Source organism: Salvelinus sp. IW2-2015, linkage group LG15 (assembly GCF_002910315.2).
Source record: "Salvelinus sp. IW2-2015 linkage group LG15, ASM291031v2, whole genome shotgun sequence".
In the NCBI taxonomy this organism is placed as follows: domain Eukaryota; kingdom Metazoa; phylum Chordata; class Actinopteri; order Salmoniformes; family Salmonidae; genus Salvelinus; species Salvelinus sp. IW2-2015.
In genome coordinates this window covers 56,988,301-57,014,024 of record NC_036855.1, presented here as the reverse complement: position 1 = coordinate 57,014,024, position 25,724 = coordinate 56,988,301, and the positions used below count along the sequence as shown (strand labels likewise).

The 25,724-nt window shown below is 45.3% G+C and overlaps 1 protein-coding gene across 8 annotated transcripts in view; it reads right to left on the bottom strand.

Annotated features, from left to right (window-relative positions):
- LOC111974518 (tight junction protein ZO-1) overlaps window positions 1-25,724 on the bottom strand; it is a 162,475-nt gene that overhangs the window by 36,367 nt on the left and 100,384 nt on the right. For 3 of the 8 annotated variants that reach the window (XM_070447291.1, XM_070447290.1, XM_070447297.1), the window contains 19 exons: window positions 23,946-24,002; window positions 21,012-21,136; window positions 20,730-20,832; window positions 20,212-20,536; window positions 19,787-19,893; window positions 18,733-18,901; window positions 18,325-18,466; window positions 11,086-11,222; window positions 8,648-8,753; window positions 8,359-8,509; window positions 7,150-7,258; window positions 6,742-6,961; window positions 5,246-5,430; window positions 4,973-5,068; window positions 4,567-4,593; window positions 3,626-3,708; window positions 3,144-3,354; window positions 1,216-1,316; window positions 606-956 (listed from right to left, as the gene is read on the bottom strand). In XM_070447291.1, coding sequence (XP_070303392.1) covers window positions 606-956; window positions 1,216-1,316; window positions 3,144-3,354; window positions 3,626-3,708; window positions 4,567-4,593; window positions 4,973-5,068; window positions 5,246-5,430; window positions 6,742-6,961; window positions 7,150-7,258; window positions 8,359-8,509; window positions 8,648-8,753; window positions 11,086-11,222; window positions 18,325-18,466; window positions 18,733-18,901; window positions 19,787-19,893; window positions 20,212-20,536; window positions 20,730-20,832; window positions 21,012-21,136; window positions 23,946-24,002 — 2,805 coding nt within the window. The remainder of the gene's footprint in view (window positions 1-605; window positions 957-1,215; window positions 1,317-3,143; window positions 3,355-3,625; window positions 3,709-4,566; window positions 4,594-4,972; window positions 5,069-5,245; window positions 5,431-6,741; window positions 6,962-7,149; window positions 7,259-8,358; window positions 8,510-8,647; window positions 8,754-11,085; window positions 11,223-18,324; window positions 18,467-18,732; window positions 18,902-19,786; window positions 19,894-20,211; window positions 20,537-20,729; window positions 20,833-21,011; window positions 21,137-23,945; window positions 24,003-25,724) is intronic. The other 5 variants (XM_070447292.1, XM_070447295.1, XM_070447293.1 and 2 more) reach the window with 3 other exon arrangements.

Genomic DNA, 25,724 nt, shown 5'->3' with positions numbered 1-25,724 from the left:
ACAGTCACACTTAACACAGGTCGTGAATACTGATTTAAACAGTCACACTAACGCAGGTCGTGAATACTGATTATAACAGTCTCACTAACGCAGGTCGTGAATACTGATTTAACAGTCACACTAACGCAGGTCGTGAATACTGATTATAACAGTCACACTAACACAGGTCGTGATACTGATTATAACAGTCACACTAACGCAGGTCGTGAATACTGATTATAACAGTCACACTAACGCAGGTCGTGAATACTGATTATAACAGTCACACTAACGCAGGTCGTGAACTGATTAACAGTCACACTAACGCAGGTCGTGAATACTGATTATAACAGTCACACTAACGCAGGTCGTGAACACTGATTATAACAGTCAAGCTTATTCTTTCTTTTTTATCTTTTTTTCTTCAAAAATAAAAAAAACAAACACGATAGTGAATAAATACTTAAGTGGATACAAATTTTCTTTCCATCTTTTTTGTTTTTCTTTGTTTGTGTTAGTAGATAATACTGTTTAAAACACTGCTTCAATAGCGGCGCCAGAACACTCTCCTCACGCACACCACGGATTCGAGACAACAGGCAGATGCACGCTCTCATAAACGGTACCTGCTGGGCCACTGGTGCCTTGAACCCGGCTGGGTCGATCCGGTTCAGGGGGGCGGGCTGCACTGTGTGCTGGTACCCGCCGTACCTCAGGGGCTCCTGGATGACTGGCGGGTCCTCTCGGACGGGCTCCGAGGAGCGGGTGATGGCGGGCTCAGTGGGCAGGCCCACCTCGTCGTTCAGCGTCTCGTCTAGTTCCTGGTCGGTGTAGGCCCCGCCCTCTGTGTCCGTGTCCTCGTAGTCGGAGGTGTGGCGGCTGTCCGTGCTGTACATGGAGTACTCACTGCCCGGAGCCGACAGGTACGACAGACGGTCATCATGCAGATCCAMGTCATCATCTGGAGCACCGTCCGCCTGGGGAGACACGACAGGAGGACAGCACGGGAGAGAGGGAGGGAGGGGGACAGGGGGAAGGGAGATAAAGAAAGAGCAGAATCAGCAACATTACAGTGAGGAGAGACAGAGAAATTAATGGCAAAGAAAAACGTATTAATGCACAAAATACATTGTATATTAAAATTGTCTGACATTAATTTTGAATACAACATTTTCATTCAAATGAAATGTGTTGTTAAGTGTTTGATGATATTAGTCTCGGCGCTGAGTATCCTACCTTTCCCTCTGAAACCCACACCAGCTGGTTCTGCTGCTGTTGAATGGTCTCCTTCAGGGCACCGTACCACCCGTCATTCATATTATTCATGTTAATGGTGGCTTGGGAAGGATAGAGAGAAGAAGCAGAGACAAAGCACCACTCAAATGAACACAGACAACCGATAACACAATTCTCATAATCACTGTGAAAATCTGTTCTCACAACCTCATGAATAACCATCACGATTAACACATCAGAGCGCGGTTTCCCGATAGCAATAGAACGTTGAAAACTCCACGCAGAGAGAATGGTCACTTATCGTGCCGTTGGAGCATGTGTCGATACTGATAGGATCAAAAGAAAGGAAGTGCTGATCTAGGATCAGCTTTCTCCATTAAAATCACACCATTCTAATTATGTCAAAATACTGACGACGGATTAGCTCCGAGACTAGAGAGATATTTGTTTGGTATATTTGTTTGGTATACTTAGTGTATATGAGACAAATTACAAACAGTACCCTACAAGTAGCAAAACAGAACTCAATTGATTGAACATGAAATGTATTTCAATATGATTGAAATAGGCCTATAGCCTACTGTTAATATTTTAATGCAGTCATCTTGATTTTCATTGGAATCATCTTTTTATACGTCACTTGTTTGTATCAATTGCAAAGACATTGGCAACTTTTGTATTTGTAGTCAACTTTGTTCTTAAGTTATCTGTGGTCACAGAGAGACGGATAAAGCATGTGATTCTATGTTTATCGAAGATCTTCTGTGTATAAAGTGACGTGGGAGGGCAAAAAAAAGCAACGCACTTAGCTGTTCTACGAGTGGTCTGTGGCAGGCGTTAGATTACGAGTGTTTTCAAGTGCAACATTAATGATGGTTTGGGGGAAACAGCTCGGGCGATTTAACGATGCTCCTACGAAGGTTCTAACGATGAACTTAACCTTAAGATGCTTTGGGAAAACCGGTCCCTGAACTAGTAAGTAATTGATATGTCTAACTATCATTGATTCAGATATTGATGATTCATTATTACTATACATGAGGGAAAAAGCTTATTTCTAGTATGACTGCTTGTATCATCCCAAAGCTGTTCGTCTCGTCTTGGCTCAGCCCCGGTTGTTGCCACTGTTGTAACTATGAGCTGTCATGAGTCCAACAACACTCAATGTCTATAGCGCTGCCTGGCAGGTGTCAATCTGCTTGACCTTATACAAATACCACAGGTGACACTTCTCTGTTGTTCTCTCTCTCTAGGCTTGTTCTAAAAATACCAGGCAGTGCTTCATCTACAGACCCATGTGGAATAAGGGAGTAACTCAACATGGATGGGAAAGGAGAGGCTGTCTGTGCTCTCTGCTCTCCTGGGGTCTCCCTCTTTATTGCCAGCAGACGGTAAAAAAAATTAAGAAACGCCTCCCATTTCATACGGGGCAGAGCCGTGCAGGGAATGGGTAATGACGGCTGGGGTCCTGTGGGAGGTTAGTTCGGGGCCCTGAGCAGCCCTGCCTGCATGAGGAGGAGGGGACGGAGAGAACAGCACCTAGCTAAGACACTAACTGTACTGTGCCACCGGCTGATAGTCCGCATCAGGGGCATAACTTTCACTGGGGACGGGGAACATGTCCCCCCCCACCCCAAATTCTGAAATTGCATTTTTGTCCGCCCCAGTTTTATCATTGGATTGCGATACAAACCGAGGCAACGGTGTGCTTTAGGACCATGCGGACGCCTCCGAGCGGTCGGGTAGGCTGTTTGGAGTGTTAATCCGACTGGATTAAAACCAAAGTTGCGCCCCTGGTCCACACTACAGTACAGCACACAGCCCTAGCGTCTCTCACTCCTGACAACTCCATCTCCCTCTGAGAAAATTTTTTCCCCCTACCTTCCACTCACCATTTCTCTCTTCCCCTCCCTCCCATAGAAACTCACTGGTGAAGAGGTGGTGGTTGTTCTTCCTCAGTTTGAGGGCTCTCTCATAGAGTTTCCTGGCTGACTTCCTGGACTCGGGGCACAGCCTGGTTCTCATGGTCTTGACGCCCTGCTTGCTGTCCGGGTTGAGGAACACCACGATGGGGTACCACTGGGCGTAGTTCAGACGGTCCACAGCGTTAGGGGTGATGTCCAGCACAGCATGCCGGTCCTAAGGACACCCCCCATAAATAAATCATTCATATTTGTTCTAAATACTAACACTAAAAGGTTTGCTCAGACTGCTGTTTTAGACTATATTGTTCATATATTGTTCAAATAAAAACATTCATAATTCCATGAACACCAGAGAGCAGTAGTGAGCCATGGATGAGTCTACCTATGGATGTGTGTGTACTATATGCGCTTTAAGAGGGGATCTGTCTGTGAGTGCATGCGTGTGTGTGTGAATGCGTATCCGTGTATTAAGTAGTCTCACTCACCCGGTCAATGATCTGTTTAATGGTGTGGAGGCGAATGATCCCGGAGCTGCGCTGGTCTTTTCCTGCGTCTTTGGGCTCACTCTCTGCAGAGGGGGAGAAGGGACAATGTTACCGTGTCATATTACTGCAGAGCTCACTATACATCTTGGCTCATTACCTTCACCCTAATGCATGCAATATGCCTTAAGCACATTTTAAAACATAAAATATAGGTAGTGTCATTATGAATGTGCACGTGCAACTACAGACATTACAGTACAGTATAATCCGTAATGCAGGAAATGTGTTACATGTGTGAAAAGCATTGAAGTGGGATAATGCACATACAAGAAGATAGGGAATCATTTCAAATAGATTCATGATTCAAATTAAGTTAAGCAGGGATGTTCTAAAAAGGTTAATTATTTAAACATGGCTAGCCTGGCCTTATCTGTCACCATAAGGTAATGACCCTTCGAGAGGCCAGGGTGCAGTTTCACTACTCAGATCTCAACACTATTATCACAGGATCTTTCACCACTCAACCCTGCATTCTAAACCAGCATTCTAGATTGCAGAGTGCTAACATCACTAGCCCTTACAATTTCAGTCATAAACACACCAATGTCATAAGGCATTGTCTCCAATCAAATATAAAAGTTGAAATTTTAAGTACAGATTATGGTGTAATCCACACACAGACATTAGGAGCTTGGGAATTAATAATGAAGACTAGTACGGTTATGTATGCAGCTTATTATCTATAGGATATTGACTGTGCCATGGGTACATGCTCTATAACTAGCTATATTCAGTCATTCCACAACCTCCCTACAGGCTGAATCAGGCCATACATTACCAACTACAGAAAACACATCTACGGTACAGAGGGTAGGCTACCACCTAACTAACTAGCATGAATTAGCACTGATACAAACAAGTTGATGCACTTCATGACATACTTTCCACTCCTTCATGTTGCTGTGTTTCTGAAAAGAAAATACAAGGTTTACAGAGATATAGGTTACGCAAAATACTTCCAGGGCTGGAATCACTTTATATGTGGATTTTGGAGTAGTGCACTTAGGAAAATTGAAATTCAATAATGTCGAGGGTGTTAGAATAACACTACATGCTAAAGATGTTAGCTATTCCCTCAAATGGACCTGAGTAGGCAGATGACGGCGCCCTCTTGTCTCTAACACAGAGCTGCTCTAAGTACTGTGTTACTCCAGCTGTGTGTGTGTGTGTGTGTGTGTGTGTGTGTGTGTGTGTGTGTGGTGTGTGTGTGGTGTGTGTGTGTGTGTGTGAGACACGGCTGAGACAGACAGTGAGACGGCTACTAATGGATAGCTAAAGGCTACTCACTGGCAAGCTCAAACAAGTCAGGCTCCTCTCTGGCCAGCTTCTCTCTTGCCACGTCTGCGATGGACCCAAATATCACCACAGGCCTCAGGAACCCAGCTGGATAACAGAAGATACAAAACATCATATTTGACAGTATCAACACCTCTCAAGGCCGAATTTGTAGGCAAACACATGGCTGCATTCCAATTTCCACACTTCTAGAATGTATTCTCAGTGGTAAGCTAGTTTAGGTATTGTGACGTATCCATGGACCCTGCTCTGGAGATCACCTACCCTCTCTCAGCACCACCCTCTCATAGGCAGGGAACTTGGTCTGGACCGGCTGGGCAGACAGGTCCTCTCTGCTCTTCCTCAGGTTCCTCTTGGAGGTCCGCAGACCACGGAACCTCCAGAAGTCAGCCCTGTCGCCCCCTGGCGTTTTGGGGAGGGTGTACTGCACACTGGACAACTGCTCTGCCCTGTGGGAGGGGGAATAGAGTGGTGTCAGGCAACAGGAAATGGATTCAATGATTGGATTTCAATGGAAACTGCCAACATGGCCTCAGTTTATTTTTAATTCGTCCAGTTATCCAATGTCTCATTTACAGCCCTGTTATTCTATACAACTTACGTCTATTCTTATTTATTTATTTTCTCCCCAATTTCATGGTATCCAATAGCTAGTTACAGTCTTGTCCCATCGCTGCAACTCCCGTACGGACTCGGGAGAGGCGAAGGTCGAGAGTCCTCCGAAACACGACCCCCGCCAAGCAGCACTGCTTCTTGACACACTGCCCACTTAACCCGGAAGTCAGCCGCACCAATGTGTCGGAGGAAACACCGTACACCTGGCGACCGTGTCAGCGTGCACTGCACCCGGCCCGCCACAGGTGTCGCTAGAGCGCGATGGGACACGTATATGGACTCAAACCAGGATCTCTAGCAGCACAGCTAGTACTGCGATGCAGTGCCTTAGACCACTGCACCACTCGGGAGGCCACCTCTATTCTAGTCTGAAATACTTCTATACCTTAATATAACCTAGAATTCAGTAAACATTTGACTGAAGAGGATACAGGCATGGCCAGGGACACAACGTGGCTGAGTAGCCACGGTGCACCGCGTATAATGGTTACGTTGGTGTATGCATGTGACAAATATTGGTGTCACTCTGGTATGTTGGGAGCACTGTGAGGTTCCCCTGTATGCCCCATGGTGTGGAATCTCTCTCTCTCTAAACATAGCCAGGGGCTGTAGGTCAGGCCAGACCTAGACTCCAACAGGGACTCTGTCAGTCTGCTGTTTCATTACGAATAGATAGTCTCCTACCCTCACAGGACTCATAGTGCAAATGCCTTCTCACTAGAACAGTTGTCACCCGTGTAATTGAGACTAGGGGTGATGTTAATGTGGCCTACTTTACACAGCCCAGTTCATCATCTTGTGTTGTTGTTTACCATCTCTACACCGACAGCAAGGCTGCTGGTGTCTTATTTGACTAATGCCGTCGACCCCCCTCCCCCCTCTAGCTACCTTACCCTCTCCTCTCCACAGAGTAGGCTCTGCTGAACTCGACTGTAACTCTACTCTAACTGTTCTTGTTGGGGATGATGTCTCTCTACTATATTCTACCTGTTCTTGTTGGGGATGATGTCTCTCTCCGGTATTCTACCTGTTATTGTTGGGGATGATGTCTCTCTCCGGTATTCTACCTGTTCTTGTTGGGGATGATGTCTCTACTGTATTCTACCTGTTCTTGTTGGGGATGATGTCTCTCTCCGGTATTCTACCTGTTCTTGTTGGGGATGATGCCTCTCTCCACCTCCTGGTGGTTCTTGCCAATGCGTATGGCGAGCCAGGAGCCCAGCTTGCCGTTGTAGAGGGTGTCCACTACACGGAACACCTCTCCCTTGTTGAAGCTCAGGCCATACGGAGACTCCTTCTCATACTCAAAGTGGGTTCGGATGTAGAACGAGTCGCCCACATCCGACTCCACTATCCGACGGTAAACTGGTAGAAGAAAAAATTAGGTAGGGATAAATGTTCAGGTATACAATTGAAAGTGTGTGTACAGTTCACATGTAACCAGGTAAACTTAAAATGTGTGTTTCTGTGCAAACTCAAACCTTTACACTCTCTGACCCTGTCAAGATAGTAACGTTCATTTATCTAACATCTGTTTTCCCCATGTTACTCACCATCCTTCTTCTTCTGGGCCAGAATGGTGACCTCTTCACCCCTYGGAAGGTCTAGGAGGAACAGCACAGCCTCCTCTCGGATGATGTTAGCAAAGTCTACYTTGTTTACCTACAGAGAGGAGGGAGAGAGAAGAACAGAGACTTTCAGCGCTCCAGGGTTCAGGCCAGTCTACTTCCCCACCTCAACCCCTGCAGTCCCCAGCACAATATCACGTTTATTTACCCTGCTGCAGAGCCAGCGTTTGAACCAGGAACACATGGGGTTGAATCATAGAGAACAACCTTTATCCTCCTCAGAAAGGAAACTTCAAGTCTTTATCTCAACTAGTCACACTGTGAAGGCCAGGAAACACTCACAGGCTCCCTGCCCAGGGGTGGAAAACAACATCCTGGGCTGTGTCTGAAACGGCACCCTATTATCTATAGTGTACTACTTTTCCCTACATAGTGAAGAGGTCAAAAGTAGTGCACTATATAGTGAATAGGGTGCCATTTGGGACACAATCCTGGAAGCCCACTCATAGGGAATAGCACAGAGCCTAGAGATGTGTTTGTACAGCAGGGAAGGAGTCTAGCAAAGAGGAGGAGTTAGTCCTCCCCACATACCACCTTGACCCATACTGTGGTGTGGGAGGAACACAAAGCATGGTGTGTTTCGTTAAAATGTGTGGCTAGTGATAAACATGATTAAATGAATCCAACTCTGATATCAGAGGGGACTTCCATCAACAATACTTCAGACAGGGCCTGAGAACAACAACYACGACCTCTATTGTGTGGTTCAGAGTAAACAAAGGAAAGACAGAGAYGAGAAGAGCCAGGCGATGACCTCAGACTGATTCACCGTAATCACCATTTTCTATCTCACATCACTATGACCAGCGACAACACAGTAGAGGTCATTGTTGATCCACCGGCTAGTGGGTCACATAGTTTCACAAAGTGTTTCCAACTAAGCGTGGGCAGCGATGAGAACGTTACCAGAACGACAGCAGATGTTCTCCAGCTAGTACAGAACAGAACATACCCTTCAACACTATCTTTTGTGGAAAAGAACAAACCACATATCCTTCGCAGTTTCCAAAGAGAAAACTTTACAATAGCCTTGTTGACAAAAATGTGACAATCATAAAGTGATGAAACATACCCAACAGCTAATAATAATAAAACGTGTAAAGCAGGTACTACTGTATGAGATGGACTTCTTACCCTGAGAATCTGGTCTCCTTCCTCCAGACCTTCCTTGGCAGCTGGGCTGTCCTCCAGGACTCCGGCTACAAAGATGCCCACGTCATTCCCTCCGGCCAGCCTCAGGCCGACACTCTCCCCCTTCCTAAACTTCACCAGCTTCATACTCGGCCTGCATGGGGAGTGGGCATCATACACAAACATATGTCTAGACACTACTGTTCTACATGGAGCGATTACAAATCAGCAAATAACATGGTACTGACATAAATGGTAATAATAACATGGCTTTAACAGGACTGAGGGTTACCTGAGGATGCTGTCATCATGACCAGCGCTGGGCACTGGGGCGTCAGAGGGGCTGACTGGCAGGTCCACATCAGGCTGGCCAGGCTGGGCATACACTGGCTTTGGTTCTACAGGACCAACACACACACACACTTCAGTCACATACTGATAGTATGATCACACACACATGTGAACACACTGACCTGGAATGTGAATGTAGAGATGACTATCTGAGTTATGGTTAAATAGCTACGGGAATAGGTCAACATTACGTAACACTAGAGCAGGGCTTCATGAGAAACTCTGTTTTCCTGGGACCCAAGCACATGAAAACATGACCCCATTTGGGGGCCCTAAGCTAGATTTGGTTTGAGGGGCCCCCATTGGCAGTAGAATGGCCTTACTGAAGAGCTCAGTGATTTTCAATGTGGCACAGTCATAGGATGCCACCTTTAAGTGCTGTTATTGTGAAGTGGAAACATCTAGGAGCAACAACGGCTCGGCCGCGAAGTGGTCGGCCGCGAAGTGGTAGGCCACAAAAGCTCACAAAACGGGACCGCTGAGTGCTGAAGCACGTAAAAAACGTCTGTCCTTGGTTGCAACACGCACTACTGAGTTCCAAACTGCCTCTGGTAGCAAAGTCAGCACAAGAACGGTTTGACGGGAGCTTTATGAAATGGGTTTCCATGGCCGAGCAGCCACACACAAGCCTAAGATCACCAAGCGCAATGCCAAGCGTCCGCTGGAGTGGTGAAAAGCTCGCCGCCATTGGACTCTGGAGCAGTGAAAACACGTTCTCTGGAGTGATGAATCACACGTCTCCATCTGCCAGTCCTAAGGACAAATCTGGGTTTGGCGGATGCCAGGAAAACACTAAATGCCTCAATGCATAGTGCCGACTGTAAAGTTTGGTGGAGGAGGAATAATAGTCTGGGGCTGTTTTTCATGGTTCGTGCTAGGTCCCATAGTTCCAGTGATGGGAAATATTAACGCTACAGTATACCATGATATTCTAGACGATTCTGTGGTTTCAAATTTGTGGCAACAGTTTGGGGAAGGCCCTTTCCTATTTCAGCATGACAATGCCCCAGTGCACAAAGCGAGGTCCATACAGAAATGGTTTGTTAAGATCGGTGTGGGAAGACTTGACTGGCCTGCACAGAGCCCTGACCTTAACCCCATCGAACACCTTTAGGATGAATTGGAACGCCGACTGCGAGCCAGGCCTAATCGCCCAACATCAGTGCCCGACCTCACTAATGCTTTTGTGGCTGAATGGAATCAAGTCCCCGCAGCAATGTTTCAACATCTAGTGGAAAGCCTTCCCAGTAGAGTGTAGGCTGTTACAGCAGCAAAGGGGGGACCAACTCCATATTAATGCCCATGATTTTGCAATGAGATGTTCGATGAGCAGGTGTCCACATACTTTTGGTCATTTAGTGTATTTTAGTGGCCACCCTCTTCATGTTGGAGAGAAATTTTTTAGTTTTAAATTGAATTTCCTGCAAATCTACACATTTTTGACATGGGGTGTAGAGAAATCTTTGTAGTTTTAAAGCTATTTTCATGCAATTCTATATATTTTGCCATTACTTATGCCATGTTAATATATTTGAGTGAGAGTGACTAACAAAATCAAATGGGGGCCTCCTGGAGGTCAGGGCCCCTGGTCACGTGCCCTGTGTGTTTGGTCGGTATTCGTTTATGACAGTGGAGGCTGGTGGGAGGAACTATAGGAGGGATGACTCATTGTAATGTCTGGAATGGTGTCAAACATGTGGTTTCCATATGTTTGATACTGTTCCATTTATTCCATTCCAGCCATATCAATGAGCCCATCCTCTTATAGCTCCTCCCAGCAGCCTCTGGTTCATGATTACAAGTTTACTGTAGACAGCTGGCTAGACTAACTTAGCAATAAAAACAATTGGTAGCTGACATGGCTAATTGAGTGACTGTCAGTAACTGACATGGCTAATTGAGTGACTGTCAGTAACTGACATAACAAGAGAAAAACTGCTGATGCACAACCAAATTTTGAAATTGCACCTTGTGAATTATACTATTCTAACTCTCAACAGTAAGCTCAGTGTTCATTAAAAAAAATATATATATAAATAAAAAAAATAATATATATAATCTATCTATATATATATATAGTGTTTTTACTCTGACATGTCACAACCCACCATTAACATGTCCGTGACCCACTTTGGGTCGCGACCCATACTTTAAGAAAGGCTGCACTAGAGGAATGGACTAGAGTACTATGAACTGGGCTTTTCTGATATGTGGGACAAGGAGTACAGAGTGCATTCCAATCCAGGGCGGAGGAGAGGGGGAAGCAGAGAGGGATAGGCACAGTACAGAGGAGTGTCAAGGCCTGTTTTGGTTCAGGCAGTTAGACAGGTGGAGGCAGCTGTGGAGGCAGCTGTGGAGGCAGCAGGGGCCCTGACTGACCTGGCAGCGGGGGCAGTTTGTCCTCCCTGGCCAGTGGCTGGTCGCTGATGGCCTGGATTAGGGCCTCCTGGGAACCTTTAACAGGAGTCGACATCACCCCGGGCTTGGAAATCCTCTCCTCATCTCGACTTCTGTGGCTAGAAAAAGAAACAGTTGATTATTTATTTTGGGTTTGTTCATTATTTCCTTTGTAGGCCTACCCTGTGAGATGAAGAATGGTAGCAATTATGAAGAGAGAATAGAAAGGTGGATGGATGATTATTATTKTTTTTAAATATAGGAGACAAAACAATGTGGCACGCCCTCTGCACCCTCTCCACAGAGAGCTTCCTACACAGGCTGCTTGGAGAAGGTCCTGTTGTTTTATCCCAGGGACGCAGCTACAGTGACGGAGTGTGTGATCTGTGTGTGTTGTTATGAGAGCGTCGTGTTACTGACATCACAGCGTGGAATGAGTGATAAGGCACTAGGAACAGTAAAGAACGGCCAAAACAGTAAGCAGTTAAAAKGGAGGACGGCCGTCTTCGACTCAAACTATTTGAACTACACGTTTATAGGGTCAGACCTAGTCTCTGCTGGCCTCGGTTTCACCTCTGCATCAGCAGCAGAGCAGACTCCAGGTGCTTTCAGCTGTGTGGTCTACAGACTGTCCTCTCAACCCTACAGTATCACTGACAACCACACAGAGACCAGAAACACTACTCGGTCATACCGAAGCAGACATTTTTTTATTTAAATGTTTTGATTGAGAGCTGTGTGCATTACAAATGATTCATTCCATTTCCCTTCTCAACCTTCTAACCAAACCACAGCAGTAGTACTGTATACCTGCCAGAGCCAGTCCCAGCTCCAGCTCACCACAGCCAGGCACTGAGTGTTCAGATTCAGATGTGTGAATGCCGTGCTCCGTCTCTGCAGCTCTATTCGGCTGCTTCTTAGAACAATGGGTTCGAATTTCAGCCTGGTCACATGACCCCGAAGCTGGCACAGCACTCCAGCCAGCATCCAGCAGCTTTTTACACGGGAGGAACGTAGCGGTAAGCTACACTACAGCCTGACTGTGCCACCATCTTACACCCAACACTCTCCCTCCCTCAAAAAAGGACTTTAACAGGATAACATGCACTCACTTCCCAAAGACAAAATCAGAKTCAAAACAGCAGCAAACCACAAAATATTAGCTTGAAAAGTGAAATGGGGACCCTTGCCTTTCTAACATTCAATTTCCTGTCTTTGTGAGAACAAATGAAAACACTCCATCAAAAATGGGGAAACAAATGYGGGAAAAATATACACACATTTCCTAGATGCAAAATGCTTCTTTTTTAGTTGAGTCAGTGACATTTAAGATTTTACTGTGTAATTCACAACACATCGACTTCATTTTCTCCTCATATTGAAAAAAAAATGGAGACTACCTTTTTATAATCCATATCTATTTCATACTTTGAATGAAAACTACAAGTGACAAATTGCAATTATTCAACAGTGAAACTCCTGATAATGTGTTTATAGTTCAGAGTGCATTGGGGACTGTAGAAATAAAGAGATATTAAAAAGGGATGCAGTACATGCAGAGCAGTCTGCGCTGCAAGGGATGAATTTCAACAAAGCTGTAATCGCCTGTCTGTCTGTCTATTTGTCCGTCCGTCCGTCAGTCAGAGAGGGCCTATTGGCCGGTCCTGGCAGCAGCCCTTGTCCCCGTCCTAAATCTCCCGTGCCCTCCCTCCCTGCCCTGGGCGGAATGGCGTTAAGAGGCAACACATCAACTAAACATAAATTCCTACSTAGTGCTGTCCTTTTACCTTGCCTCCCTCCCTCCTTTCTCTCTCTGCTCTCCTTTTCTAAACACAACAGTACACAAGGACCAAAGCACAAATCTGCAATCTGTTTCTTATTTCCTCCTGTGGTGTCAATCTAAGGTTACACTGTATACATGGACATCTCAACCCAATAATCTTGTTGTGATAAAATGTGTTTTGCATCATGGAAAGAGGGATACTTTTATTTTGTAATTCCCACAGACCACTGTCGTAACAACCGTCTATAATGGGACTGTTGCACAGCTTTATTTTGTTATTTGAGGAAAATCCCTTACAAAACTAAATGCAGGAGGCTAACTAACACTACTTCACAGTTCAATGAGGTACTCTCACAAATACTTTTTTCTTTCACCTTTATTTATACAGGTAAGTAAACTAGTCAAGTCTTGGTTACAATGACGACCTGATGGCATATTAGGGAATGTTTTCTCACAGGGACAAGAGAAACATTTAACTATAGAGAAAACCTCAACTATGTGAACCGTCTGATTCTGGGGCAAATCTCTGTGGGAAGTGTGTCAAATTCCTGCCTGGCATCCTACATAGCTAATACATACTGTGATGAGTCCTGCATGCATACTGGTCTGGTTATAGCCAATCCCTGCTGACACTCACCATTTAGTCCCTCTTGCCTGACATTCATAAAGTGCAAACAGAGTATGGCTTCGAACTAGACTAGCAACATTCAAACCAAGTGCTCAAGGCTCATCAATACAAAGCACAAGGTTCAGGAATACAACATGTATTATGTTACTCATTGTGTACGTACACAAAGACTAGTAACACCAATTCAATATCCCCAAACCTAAAGGCTAACTCTGGAAAGAAAACAAGTTTATTGAGCTACATATAAGTACTAACCTAAACTCTAGGATGGTCTCAACAACAACTGGCAGGTTTTTTTGTGTGACATTGTGACACTTACAGTGGGAGTATTCTGTGTAAGAATGTCCCTGCGTTCCTGCATTGAGACAAGAATTGTTATTCCACAGTGTTGTTGACAGTCACATTGGGGCTGATTTACGGCAGTTGGTTACTGGAGTGGCTTGGTGACAAACAGGCAGCTGTAAATCACTAACAATTGGTCCCTCCAGATATCTAGCATCTATCTAGCCAGGCATTCATTCCAGCCTCTGATGACGAATTGACTTTAAAGCCATTACACAATTTTCCCATTTCAGATCAATGGTACAGCTGCTTATCTGCATTAACGCCATCATATCAGGATGTCTACAAAACACTACAGTACAGCAGCACTGAGGAGGGAGCTAAAGACAAGGTACAACAGGGGACTAGGGGATGCTAAATCTATGTGAGATCTCTGTCAAATAAATAGGACTGTTCACTGTGATTCAAAACGAACACACAGAACCAATGCTTGCAGAATCTGAAATGAGTAGGACATTTTCAGGTATCTGACCCTCCATACATGTGCTCTGCAGCAGAAATAGCCACACCAGGAGAGGACATGGTAAAGTTTGGAAGCAGAACACTTGACTTCTGTTGTGTTTCGTTTTGAATCCAGGGCTTTCTTTTCTACAGAGCCTCTCCTCCAGGGCTCAGAACCTTCCGCCAGAGAGAGAGAGAGAGACACACACACGAGCTCCATCTGGGCAATCCATCCCCATCCTGGTTAATTGCTGTGATACGGCAGGCCGTGTGATCACAAACCAGCAGCAGCCTTTCCTTCCACAGCTCTATCCCTCCCTCCAGCCCCTCTGGCGTCAACACGCTACATAGTCAGTCTGAGAGGAACTGTCAAGCCTCGCTCTGTAAAGGCACCTCATCTACTGGTCTACTTCTCTGTCTAGCGACTATCTACTTAGCTACGCAGGCAGCTACGCAGGCAGCTATGCAGGCAAGCCAGTCGCCACTGCTACATGTCTGTCAAAGCCAGTTACTGCATCTCTCCACTGCTTTCCATGCAAACTTACTTTAGCCTCCAACTGAAGAGATGGAAAGAGAAAATGTGCAACAGAGGAAAGAAAACACAAGACATTCAATTGACTGGGAAAATGGAAGAAATGAAGCACATGTTAATATTTAGACAGTTTATCAAATATATAGTTAACATTGTACTGACTGATGCTCTGGCCCATTCCAGGCTGGTGGTGGGGGGTTTCTTCAGGTTCTGATGAGTTATTATGGACACTGTATATAGGGAGACTATATGGGGAGCTATAGGGAGGGGTGCAGGGGACGGGACATCGATGTGGAAAAGCATCAATATCCTCTCCTCTGGCTCGCTGTGACCTCTGACCCCTACAGCAGGTCATTATGGGACTGCTGGGCTTAACCTTTCTAGGACACACGTTCCGCTAGCGGAACCCCCCCACAACAAGGCAGCGCGGGAAATTCAAAAATATTATTTTGAAATATGTAACTTTCACACATTAACAAGTCCAATACAGCAAATGAAAGACAAACATCTTGTTAATCTACCCATCGTGTCCGATTTCAAAAATGCTTTACAGCGAAAACACAACATATGATTATGTTAGATCACCGCCAAGTCCAAAAAAACACAGCCATTTTCCCAGCCAAAGATAGGAATCACAAAAAGCAGAAATAGAGATAAAATTAATCACTAACCTTTGATGATCTTCATCAGATGACACTCATAGGACATCATGTTACACAATACATGTATGTTTTGTTCGATAATGTGCATATTTATATCAAAAAATCTCAGTTTACATTGGCGCCATGTTCAGAAATGCCTCCAAAATATCCNTCCCTCCTTTCTCTCTCTGCTCTCCTTTTCTAAACACAACAGTACACAAGGACCAAAGCACAAATCTGCAATCTGTTTCTTATTTCCTCCTGTGGCATCAATCTAAGGTTACACTGTATAAATGGACATCGCAACACAATAATCTTGCTGTGATAAAACGTGTTTTGCATCATGCAAAGAGGGATACTTTAATTTCTTAATTCCCATAAACCCCTGTCAAAACACCCATCTAAAATGGGACAGTTGCACAGCTATTTTTTATTTTGTTATTTGAGGAAAATCCCGTACAAAACCAAATGCAGGAGGCTAACTAACATTTTCACAGTTCAATGAGGTACTCTCACAAAGACGTTTTTTATTTCACCTTTATTTATACAGGTAAGTAAATTAGTCAAGTCTTGATTACAATGACGACCTGATTGCATATTAGGGAATGTTTTCTCACAGGGACAAGAGAAACATTTAACTATAGAGAAAACCTCAACTCTGTGAACCATCTGATTCTGGGGCAAATCTCTGTGGGAAGCGTGTCAAATTCCTGCCTGGCTAATACATACTGTGATGACTACTGCATGCATACTGGTCTGGTTATAACCAATCCCTGCTGACACTCACCATTTAGTCCCTCTTGACTGACATTCATAAAGCGCAAACAGAGTATGGCTTAGAACTAGACTACCAACATTAAAACAAAGTGCTCAAGGCTCAGGAATACAACATATATTATGTTACTCATTATGTATGTATACGAAAACAAGTAACACCAATTCAATATCCCCAAACCTAAAGGCTAACTCTGGAAAGAAAACAAGACAGAAAGAGCGATGTAGATCAGTAGTACTAAACTAAGAACTAGCCTAACCTCTAGGATGGTCTCAACAACTACTGGCAGGGTCTTTTTGTGACACTTACAGTGGGAGTATTCTGTGTAAGAAGGCCCCTGCGTTCCTGCATTGAGACAAGAATTGTTATTCCACAGTATTGTTGACAGTTATATTGGGGCTGATTTACGGCAATTGGTTACTGGAGTGGCTTGGTGACAAACAGGCAGCTGTAAATCACGAACAATTGGTCCCTCCAGATTTCTAGCATCTATCTAGCCAGGCATTCATTCCAGCCTCTGATGATGAATTGACTTTAAAGCCATTACACAATTTTCTCCACTGCTTCAAGTGGGTACTACGTTTTCCACGGAGTTGTTGATTTGCCATTCATCTGATTCCATATGGGCTGACAGGGCTTGGGGTTTAGACCCAGAGCATTGAGGAGAGACCAGTACCGCTACGAAGTACCAACCAACCGGCTGTCAGTTTTCCCATTTCAGATCAATGGTACAGCTGCTTATCTGCATTAACGCCATCATATCAGGATGTCTACAAAACACTACAGTAGCACTGAGGAGGGAGCTAAAGACAGGTACAAACACAGAGTGCTCAGCAACTACAGGGGGCTACGGGATGCTACATCTATGTGAAATCTCTGTCAAATAAATAGGACTGTTCACTGTGATTCAAAAAGGACAGAACCAATGCTTGCAGAATCTGAAATGAGTAGGGCCTTTTCAGGTATCTGACCCTCCGTACATGTGCTCTGCAGCAGAAGTAGCCACACCAGGAAAGGGCATAGAGGACATGGTAGAGTTGAAAGCAGAACACTTGACTTGAGTTGTGTTTCGTTTTGAATCCAGGGCTTTCTTTCTACAGACCCTCTCCTCCAGGGCTCAGAGCCTTTCCGCTCGACACACGAGCTCCATCTGGGCAATCCATCCTCATCCTGGTTAATTGCTGTGATACGGCAGGCAGGCCGTGTGATCACAAACCAGCAGCAGCCTTTCCTTCCACAGCTCTATCCCTCCCTCCAGCCCCTCTGGCGTCAACACACTACATACAGTCAGCCCGGCTAACAGCGCCAAGCCTCCTGTCCAATCTGAGAGGAACTGTCAAGCCTCGCTCAGTCAAGGCAACTCATCTACTGGTCTACTTCTCTGTCTAGCGACTATCTACTTAGTCAGCTACGCAGGCAGCTATGCAGGCAAGCCAGTCGCCACTACTACATGTCTGTCAAAGCCGGTTACTGCATCTCTCCACTGCTTTCCACACAAACTTACTTTAGCCTCCAACTGAGGAGATGGAAAGAGAAAATTGTGCAACAGAGGAAAGAAACAAGACATTCAAATGACTGGGAAAAAGGGGGAAATGTTCATATTTAGGCAGTTTATCAAATATATAGTTATCATTGTACTGACTGATGCTCTGGACCATTCCAGGCTGGAGGTTTCCTTTAGGTTGTGATGAGTTATTATGGACACTGTATATAAGGAGACTATATGGTGAGCTATAGGGAGGGGGGCAGGGGACGGGACATCGATGTGGAAAAGCATCAATATCCTCTCCTCTGGCTCGGCTCTGTGACCTCTGACCCCTACAGCAGGTCATTATGGCACTGCTGGGCTTATAGAGCCACACATTTCTGTTCTATTCATCCTGTGTCTTCATTATCAATTGATTTATACACAGCCCTCTAGAAGTGCTGGTGATTAACACTAACTAACCACTTATGGGCTTTAACATGATGCATTTAACATGATGAGTTGCAGCGCTGTTCGTGTCTGTGTGATATGTATGACAACTGTGTTTCCCATGACGATTGTGTAATATATGTGTGTGTGTGTGTTTTCTTTACCTGCCATTGCTGATCTGCCGTGGTGAGTGTCGGGAGGGGTCCGAGGGCTCAGACCGGGTAGGGGAGCGGGATCGGCTGCCCCGTGCTCGATCATGGGATCGACTGGAATGGTCTGATGTCAATGAATGAAGTTCTGAAATGTCTGTTAGAACAAAGTGGTGTTTAATATGGCGATTGAACCATGACAAGTAAACTAAGGAAAAAAGCAAAGAAAAAAAGAAGAGAAATCAATAGAAAAAGGGTTAAGTAGTAAGTTTTCCTTTTCAGATATCTCTGGGATATTGCACCCTCATAATACCATGCCATATTGTGAGCTAAACAAAACGGTGTTAATCAATATGAGGTCGTTAAAACACGAGATTGATTGAGGTTAACGTCCTATAGAGAACGCACAGAGCTCCATCTCACCGTCTCGGTCGGAGTTGTTGCAGGAAGGAATGCTGTCGTCCATATCGGGGATGTTGAGCAACGTGGCTCTGTCGTCTCTCTGCACCACCATCTTTAACTTGCCTTTTGACCTCTCGATCAGCTTCTTAGCATCTATTAACGACAGGTTCTCGGTCACTGTCCCGTTAATCTGGGAGAAAAAAAGAGGCTGTTTAAGGAAGGATTCATTCTCATCATTGTACAGTTTAACTTTGGACTCGTGCAACAGCACACATACACCAAAGCCATACAGTACAAGACCTATAATGACGTTTAAAAATGTATGATATGTTTTAGCAAATGTTCCACATGCACAGTGCTTTACGTATGGTCACTTGCAGTGAGACTGACCATATCATATAATATTGCATAAAAATGAAATCACCACTCCCTTGTTTAAAATGTTTATATGGGAAGGCTAAAGTCCCACAACCACATGTTATCCCTCTTTCTTGTACACGCTTTCATAGTTACTACACTTGGAAGACTCGAGTTCTATACAAGGAGTCTKTTTTGAACATAGTGAAGTGGACTAAAACAGTCAGAGTCCAGGGTGTACCTTCTTGTGATGAGGTAAATCTTTCCCATCAGCGACTGACTAGTCAGGAACAAAAGAGAGTGATGGAATGCATGGAACGCCTGGCCCTGCTTGAGGACTCAGTAGCATACTAATGAACTTTGACGTCCCATTACAGGCATCTCTCTCAGAGGGAACATATAAACAGCGTGGCTAGAAGTCATAGTGAAACGGCGTGTTGTGTTGATGAAGTCAGTGTAAAGGTATGACATTGTACATCCCTCCCCTCTCTAACTCTTTGTGAGGCCCTGGCAACCTTCCAATATTTACACTAGCTTACTAGTGAATGCATGCCCAAAATATTGCCTCATGTGAAGTGTTATGCTTAGTATATTTCTGCTCTGCATCTCAGCTCAGTGTCCGTTTCTTTGTGTGCCCGTCCCAGGATTTGAACCGGTGACATTCCCACTCCAGGTCATCGTCTATAACGACCAGCCCCATCATGTCTCTGGTTCTCACCTTCAGCACCACGTCTCCCTCCTGGATGTTTCCGTCCCGTGCTGCCAGGCTCTCTGGGGAGATGTCCTTCACAAAGATGTGGCTGGCCAAACGCAGACCATACTCTACTTTAAACAACAACAACAAAACAATATTAGCAAAGTACTGTGCAATACCACACCTAAAACTGTAGGGTCAAACTGACAATGCAAAGGAAAGAAAATCGGGCCTCCCGAGTGGCGCAGTGGCTTAAGGTACTACACTGCAGTGCTAGCTGTGCCACTAGAGATTCTGGGTTCGAGTCCAGGCTCTGTAGCAGCCGACCGCGACAGGGAGATGGGGCGGCGCACAATTGGCCCAGCATCGTACGGGTTAGGGGAGGGTTTGGCCAGCCCAGAAAGAAATCATTCATGCTGAAAACCTAAGCTGGACATTGCGGTGCCCACCTTCATTCTTGCGGGACTTGACAAGGGTGACTTTGGCGGGGCGGGACGGTGTAGAGGACCCTTGGGATCGGCCGGAGCGGGGCGAGATGCTCCTCTCTCGCGAGGCACTATGTTCCCGCCGGCTGCTGTTGCTGCGTTCACGCTCGCGGTCGTTCGTCCGCCTGCTGGCCGTGCCGCCGCTCGCCGCTCCGTAGGCGCTGGTGGGCCCGCTGTGCTGCTCGCAACCATCGTCTTCATCCGTGTCCTCTTCCTCGTGCTCGGACATAGTCTCCCTGTCCCCCGGGCGAGACACCGGGATCTGAACCTTCCGTTTTCTTCGGATCGTCTGGGGGGGGGGGGAGAAAGAGATAATCATTCTCAACCACCTCAAATGAKCTCTTATCAACTCAATGAAGTGAGAAACGTGTCTAAATCCCTGGGGTGGCATTCATAGAAGAGGAATGTACTTGCTGAGGACGGAGGACCATAACGTTAAAGTTAGCCTGCTGTCCATTCCCCTGAGGAATACAACAACTCACTATTTTTGCGTTCTTTCCACTCTTCCGAAGCTGCTGCACTGCGTACGCATGCTCTACGTTGTCCATGGACACCGCGTTGACCATTACCACACGGTCATTTTCCCTGGAAGGAGAAGAGAAACAAGGACGCTCAATCACGGTCAGGATCTACATTGACCACTCCCAAATCAGGACCATAGCGGTAACATATAGGGCTGGTTACCCAGACACAGATTAAGCCTAGTCCTGAACTAAAAATCAGGCTCACAGAAAATCTCAGTTGAAATTGTTTTCTGCACTTACGATAAGAGTCCTTCTGCTGGGCCTCCCTTCAGGACGTCGGAGATGACAATGGAAGTCTCACCACTCTGGAAGTGAGGGTTGTCCCGGCCCCCTGAGATGGCTATGCCGAACCCAAACCCTGGGGCCTACACACATCACACACACACACACACACAACAGAAGTTGGAGAAATGACGTCTGGGACAACAGTGCATGTTTTCTTCATTTCATCCATCTGGGAGTTTTGCCTGAATGCACTTGATGAACATAATACTGTACACAGTAGAAGGATACATACTTCCTCAGTTCAGTTAGTATAGCAGATTTAATACATAGGAAAAAAACACAGCTACTCTAAACTCTAGTCATTTTATTTAAGCACAGTCAAAAGCTATAAACCATCCCTTCATGTAGCCTAGATACAGCAATAGGATTAGTGTGTGTTATGTCCATGGTTGTCTCCTGAGAGAGAGCGAGAGGTGTCTGGCACAGTGATCTGATCTGCTCTCAGGTCTCTCTCCTCTCTAGTCAGTCTGTCACCTCTGACTGTAGCCTCCATTATCACAGCCAGCCTGACTCTGTCCTGACTCCTGATCTCCTGACAGATGGCCAGGCCAGGACGCCACTCAGGACTGGAGATTGAGAGGAGAGACACTTATAGTAACCGTGGTGGTGATCCGCTCGCTGGCACAACCACACATTGACAGCATGCCTCTAGCCTGGTCCCAGATCTGTTAGTGCCGTGTAGCCAACTCCTATGGTTGTTGTTATGTTATTAAACATTGCACTCCTCCAGACAGCCAATGAGATAATCCCAGTCAACAATTTGTCTACACGTCACCTGAGGTTTCACTAGTCTAGTCCTGTGAGTGTATGTCATTGAAAGGTGTAAACACCAAAACTGTTATAACATGCTTTACTACAGTGCAATCATGGGGTAAACTAATMTAAGTGGTAGGCCTATACCAGTGTAAGTGGGATAATAATATGGTGTTGTAAAGGGAGCGGGTGGTGCCAGAGTTATGCCTTCACCACTGTCGGGATTCTACTCGTTACAGTAGTTGTTCTGCTTTCCAATGCTCTAGTGAAGGGGTTGTTAAACTATTTTAGCCTGGGACCAAATGAGAAATTCGGTGTTTTCCTGGGACCAAAGCTCCTGAAAAAGGCCCCCGAGGGGGCCCTAAGCAAGATTTGGTTCGGGGGCCCACCTCACCTTGCGGGCAAAACATTTTTAAAAGTGAATTTTGTGTAATTCTACACATTTGCCATGGGGCATAGAGAAAACGGGTCTGCTTTGAAGCAAGTTTCATGCAATTGTACACATTTTGCCATGACTTATGCCATGTTGATATCTGAGTGGGAGTGACTAACAAAATCAAGGCTTCAAATATGCCTGTAACCGGCAGCATGCCGACCTGTTCCCTGTCCTGTCTCTTAAACAATGACAATACAGGGTTCTTATACCCCTACCCATAGTGCATTTGACCAATGAAAACAAGGCATTTCACACACTGATCAATTAACATTCAAAAGACATGAATTACAATCTAAACGTCCTTCAGATCATAAACATACTTGAATATATACCAGCACATATCTCAATAACTGTCCTAAACCATGGTTAATGAATAACTAGACTTTGGGGATATGCGCCCTAACGCACCCCACCTGCCCTTCAATTCTCTGAACAGGAAATGAACAGAACCGTCTTCAATAAACGAGGAAATACAAGGTAATCATACACATTTCTGACGATCTACCTTCACATTTTAATTAGTAAACAATATRACATTGTACTTTTGATCACTTAATGTATGACCAGAAACAGCCTATATTCAAACCGGGAGATGCAGCACAACAAGAGTTTTCCTGCAGAACTAACAGCCGGCGCTCCCAACTCACTCTAAACACACCGTTTCTCACCTTTTACAGGTGACCAGCAACAATCAAGAGGACATCTCTAACCCACATTATTATCAATAAATAAATGMGCTTCTCATCAACCGTAAATCATCGTCAGTGTGTGGTTATTCATCATTTCTTTAATTCAAGTGATGGGGGATATGGGACGATCATCACAGTGACATGACAAGAGAAAAACTGCTGATGCACAACCACATGTAGAAATTGCACCTTGTGTATTTTACTATTCTAACTCTCAACAGTAAGTTGAGACCCAGACAAAAAAAAGTATTGGCAATTGGCAACATAGTGTACAATGGTCAGTGAACTTTAATTCTAATTWAAAAAATTATGAAATCCATGGATTTAAAAAAAAAAGACAAATATTTATATAGGGTACTAATAGTGATGGGCAGGGGGAAAAAATGCTACGGTTACATATCCGGATATTATTTTTGACCACATATCGTATCTTTTTGACAGTTATCGCAATAGTATTTTATTTGGTTTAGTTATTTTTGCACACTTTCATTTCCATGATTGATCACATGTTTTCTCATGGCTTTCTCAACCCTCTGCAGCCGACATATGGTAAGCAATATGTTCAGAACATTGAATTGCAATACAAATCACAGTATCGACTCGCAATACATATAGAATCGTGAGAATTGCAATACATATTGTATCTGTACCAAAGTATCGCGATAATATCATATCGTGAGGTCACTGGCAATTCCCAGCCGTAYGTACTCACATAGACCAGTTCATGTGTAGTCTACACAACATACAGTATTCCCTGTGATCTTGGAGTGTCATGGGGCTGGCTGCCAACAGGAAGAGAAGAGAAACACACAGGAAGAGGACGCTACATAGCTCTCTCTTCCTCACCGCAGCTTCCTGACATCTGTATGCTGGGCCCATTGTGTGTTCCATCAGCACACTTCCTGATCCTGCAGCTGGCCTTCCCGGCACAGAGAGAGGGATGATGATGTAGGGATGGAGAAGGCTACATAGGAATGGAGAGAGAGAAACGGAGATAGGTAAAACACTTACTCTGTGAAGGGTCACTGTGTGCTGTTCCCATATTACAGTTTCCTCCATCGCTGTGCTCTAAGACAGGGAGAGAGGGAGAGAAATGTCACTATCATCATTAGGGTAATGAGGGTACGTGGTTAACACTATGATAATGAGCATTCCGAACCAGGGTAAAAGTCCACAGGAGGTAATGTATGCAGCGCCAGGGTAGAAAAACGATACTCAAAAGGAAAGGATTTTCTTTTAAAGGCTGACAGAGAGATTGAACTTTTGGTAGACCTCGGAGTGTCTCTGGGTGGCTGGATACTCAGTCACGGTTTTAAAAGCCTATCATGTGCTCACTCCGTTTGCAGAGCACTTGTGATGGTCTGGGTTTCATGCTGAGAGGAGAGGAGGCTGCCTGGAGGGCAATGCTCTTTACTGGGTACCCAGCGGACTGACAGAGAGAGGAGAGAGCGAGAGAGAGCCTGAGGACCATTATACCCCAAACACTGACTGAACCACAGACCACTGGGACGTCACCACTGCAGTGTTACTTAAACAACAGCACGCACATGCGACACACCAAACACACACACACCCACACACACACACACACACACACACACACACACACACACACACACACACACACACACACACACACACACACAACAGCAGCTTCGCAACCGTTGGTTCCCACATGTCCGTGTTACTGCATCACTGGGGGTGAGACAGACCCTGGAATTGCTTGCACTTTTGTGAGTACCAATGTGAAGTGTAATCTGCACACATTATAGACGTGTGTTGCACAGAGTAGACAGCCCGCACAGATTCAATCTGGTTCACAATGCAAGTGAACGTTTGTTTGCTATAAAAAGATGGACAATCTTCAGTTTGTTTTAAAGGTTCATCCTAGGTGAGCAAGGTCTACCTGGACCTCAGTGCTGCCTGCCAGTGTGGATTAAGCTAACAATAACACTACAAAAGAAACACCATTGACCAGACAGACAGTGGTGGTGGATTCATCACACAAACAGGCAGCTCCCTCCCTCTCTGGGTCTAACACTGTCCTCTGTCCTGTCCTCCCCACAGTACTGCTCCACCCGTGACTGCGCTTTGGCCTGCAGCTTTAAATCACCGCTCTGCACCCACAAATCCACTTTCAGAAGTCTGACTGATGCACAACAAGCCCTTCTGGTATCCAGGCATTTAGCTGTAATGATACAGCTGCTCTAATGCAGAGGAGCTGCGCTGGAGAAGAAAAACAAGCAAACACCTAACAACATTATGACCAACCTCCTCTTCATCATCACAGTAATCATCATCAGGACTATTACGGTCTGCTCTAGACAGTTCCATGTTTAGTCTGGCTAATGCTGAGTGGACCTGGTGAAGACAGCACAAATATGAGTCCCAGGTATTTGGTGCTGGGCCCAGAAATGGAGATGTTGGTTTGGGGGAGCTGAGAAGCAGGGTGTAGACAGCCATGGAGTTCACAATAAGTGACACAGCATAGCCTTCTTTCATACTAACATGTCTGGAATGGCCAAACTGGGAATATTTTACTAATATTATATGAGTAAGAAGTTACAGGATTAACATGACCAGCAACATTTATTTTTCCTCAGAAATCCTGTTTGACTCAGTTTGAGTGTTGTCAGGGTGTGGGTAGGAGAAGGGCTAGTGTTGTCAGGGTGTGAGTACAAGGGCTAGTGTTGTCAGGGTGTGGGTAGGAGGAGGGCTAGTGTTGGCAGCGTGTGGGTAGGAGAAGGGCTAGTGTTGTCAGGGTGTGTGGGTAGGAGGAGGGCTAGTGTT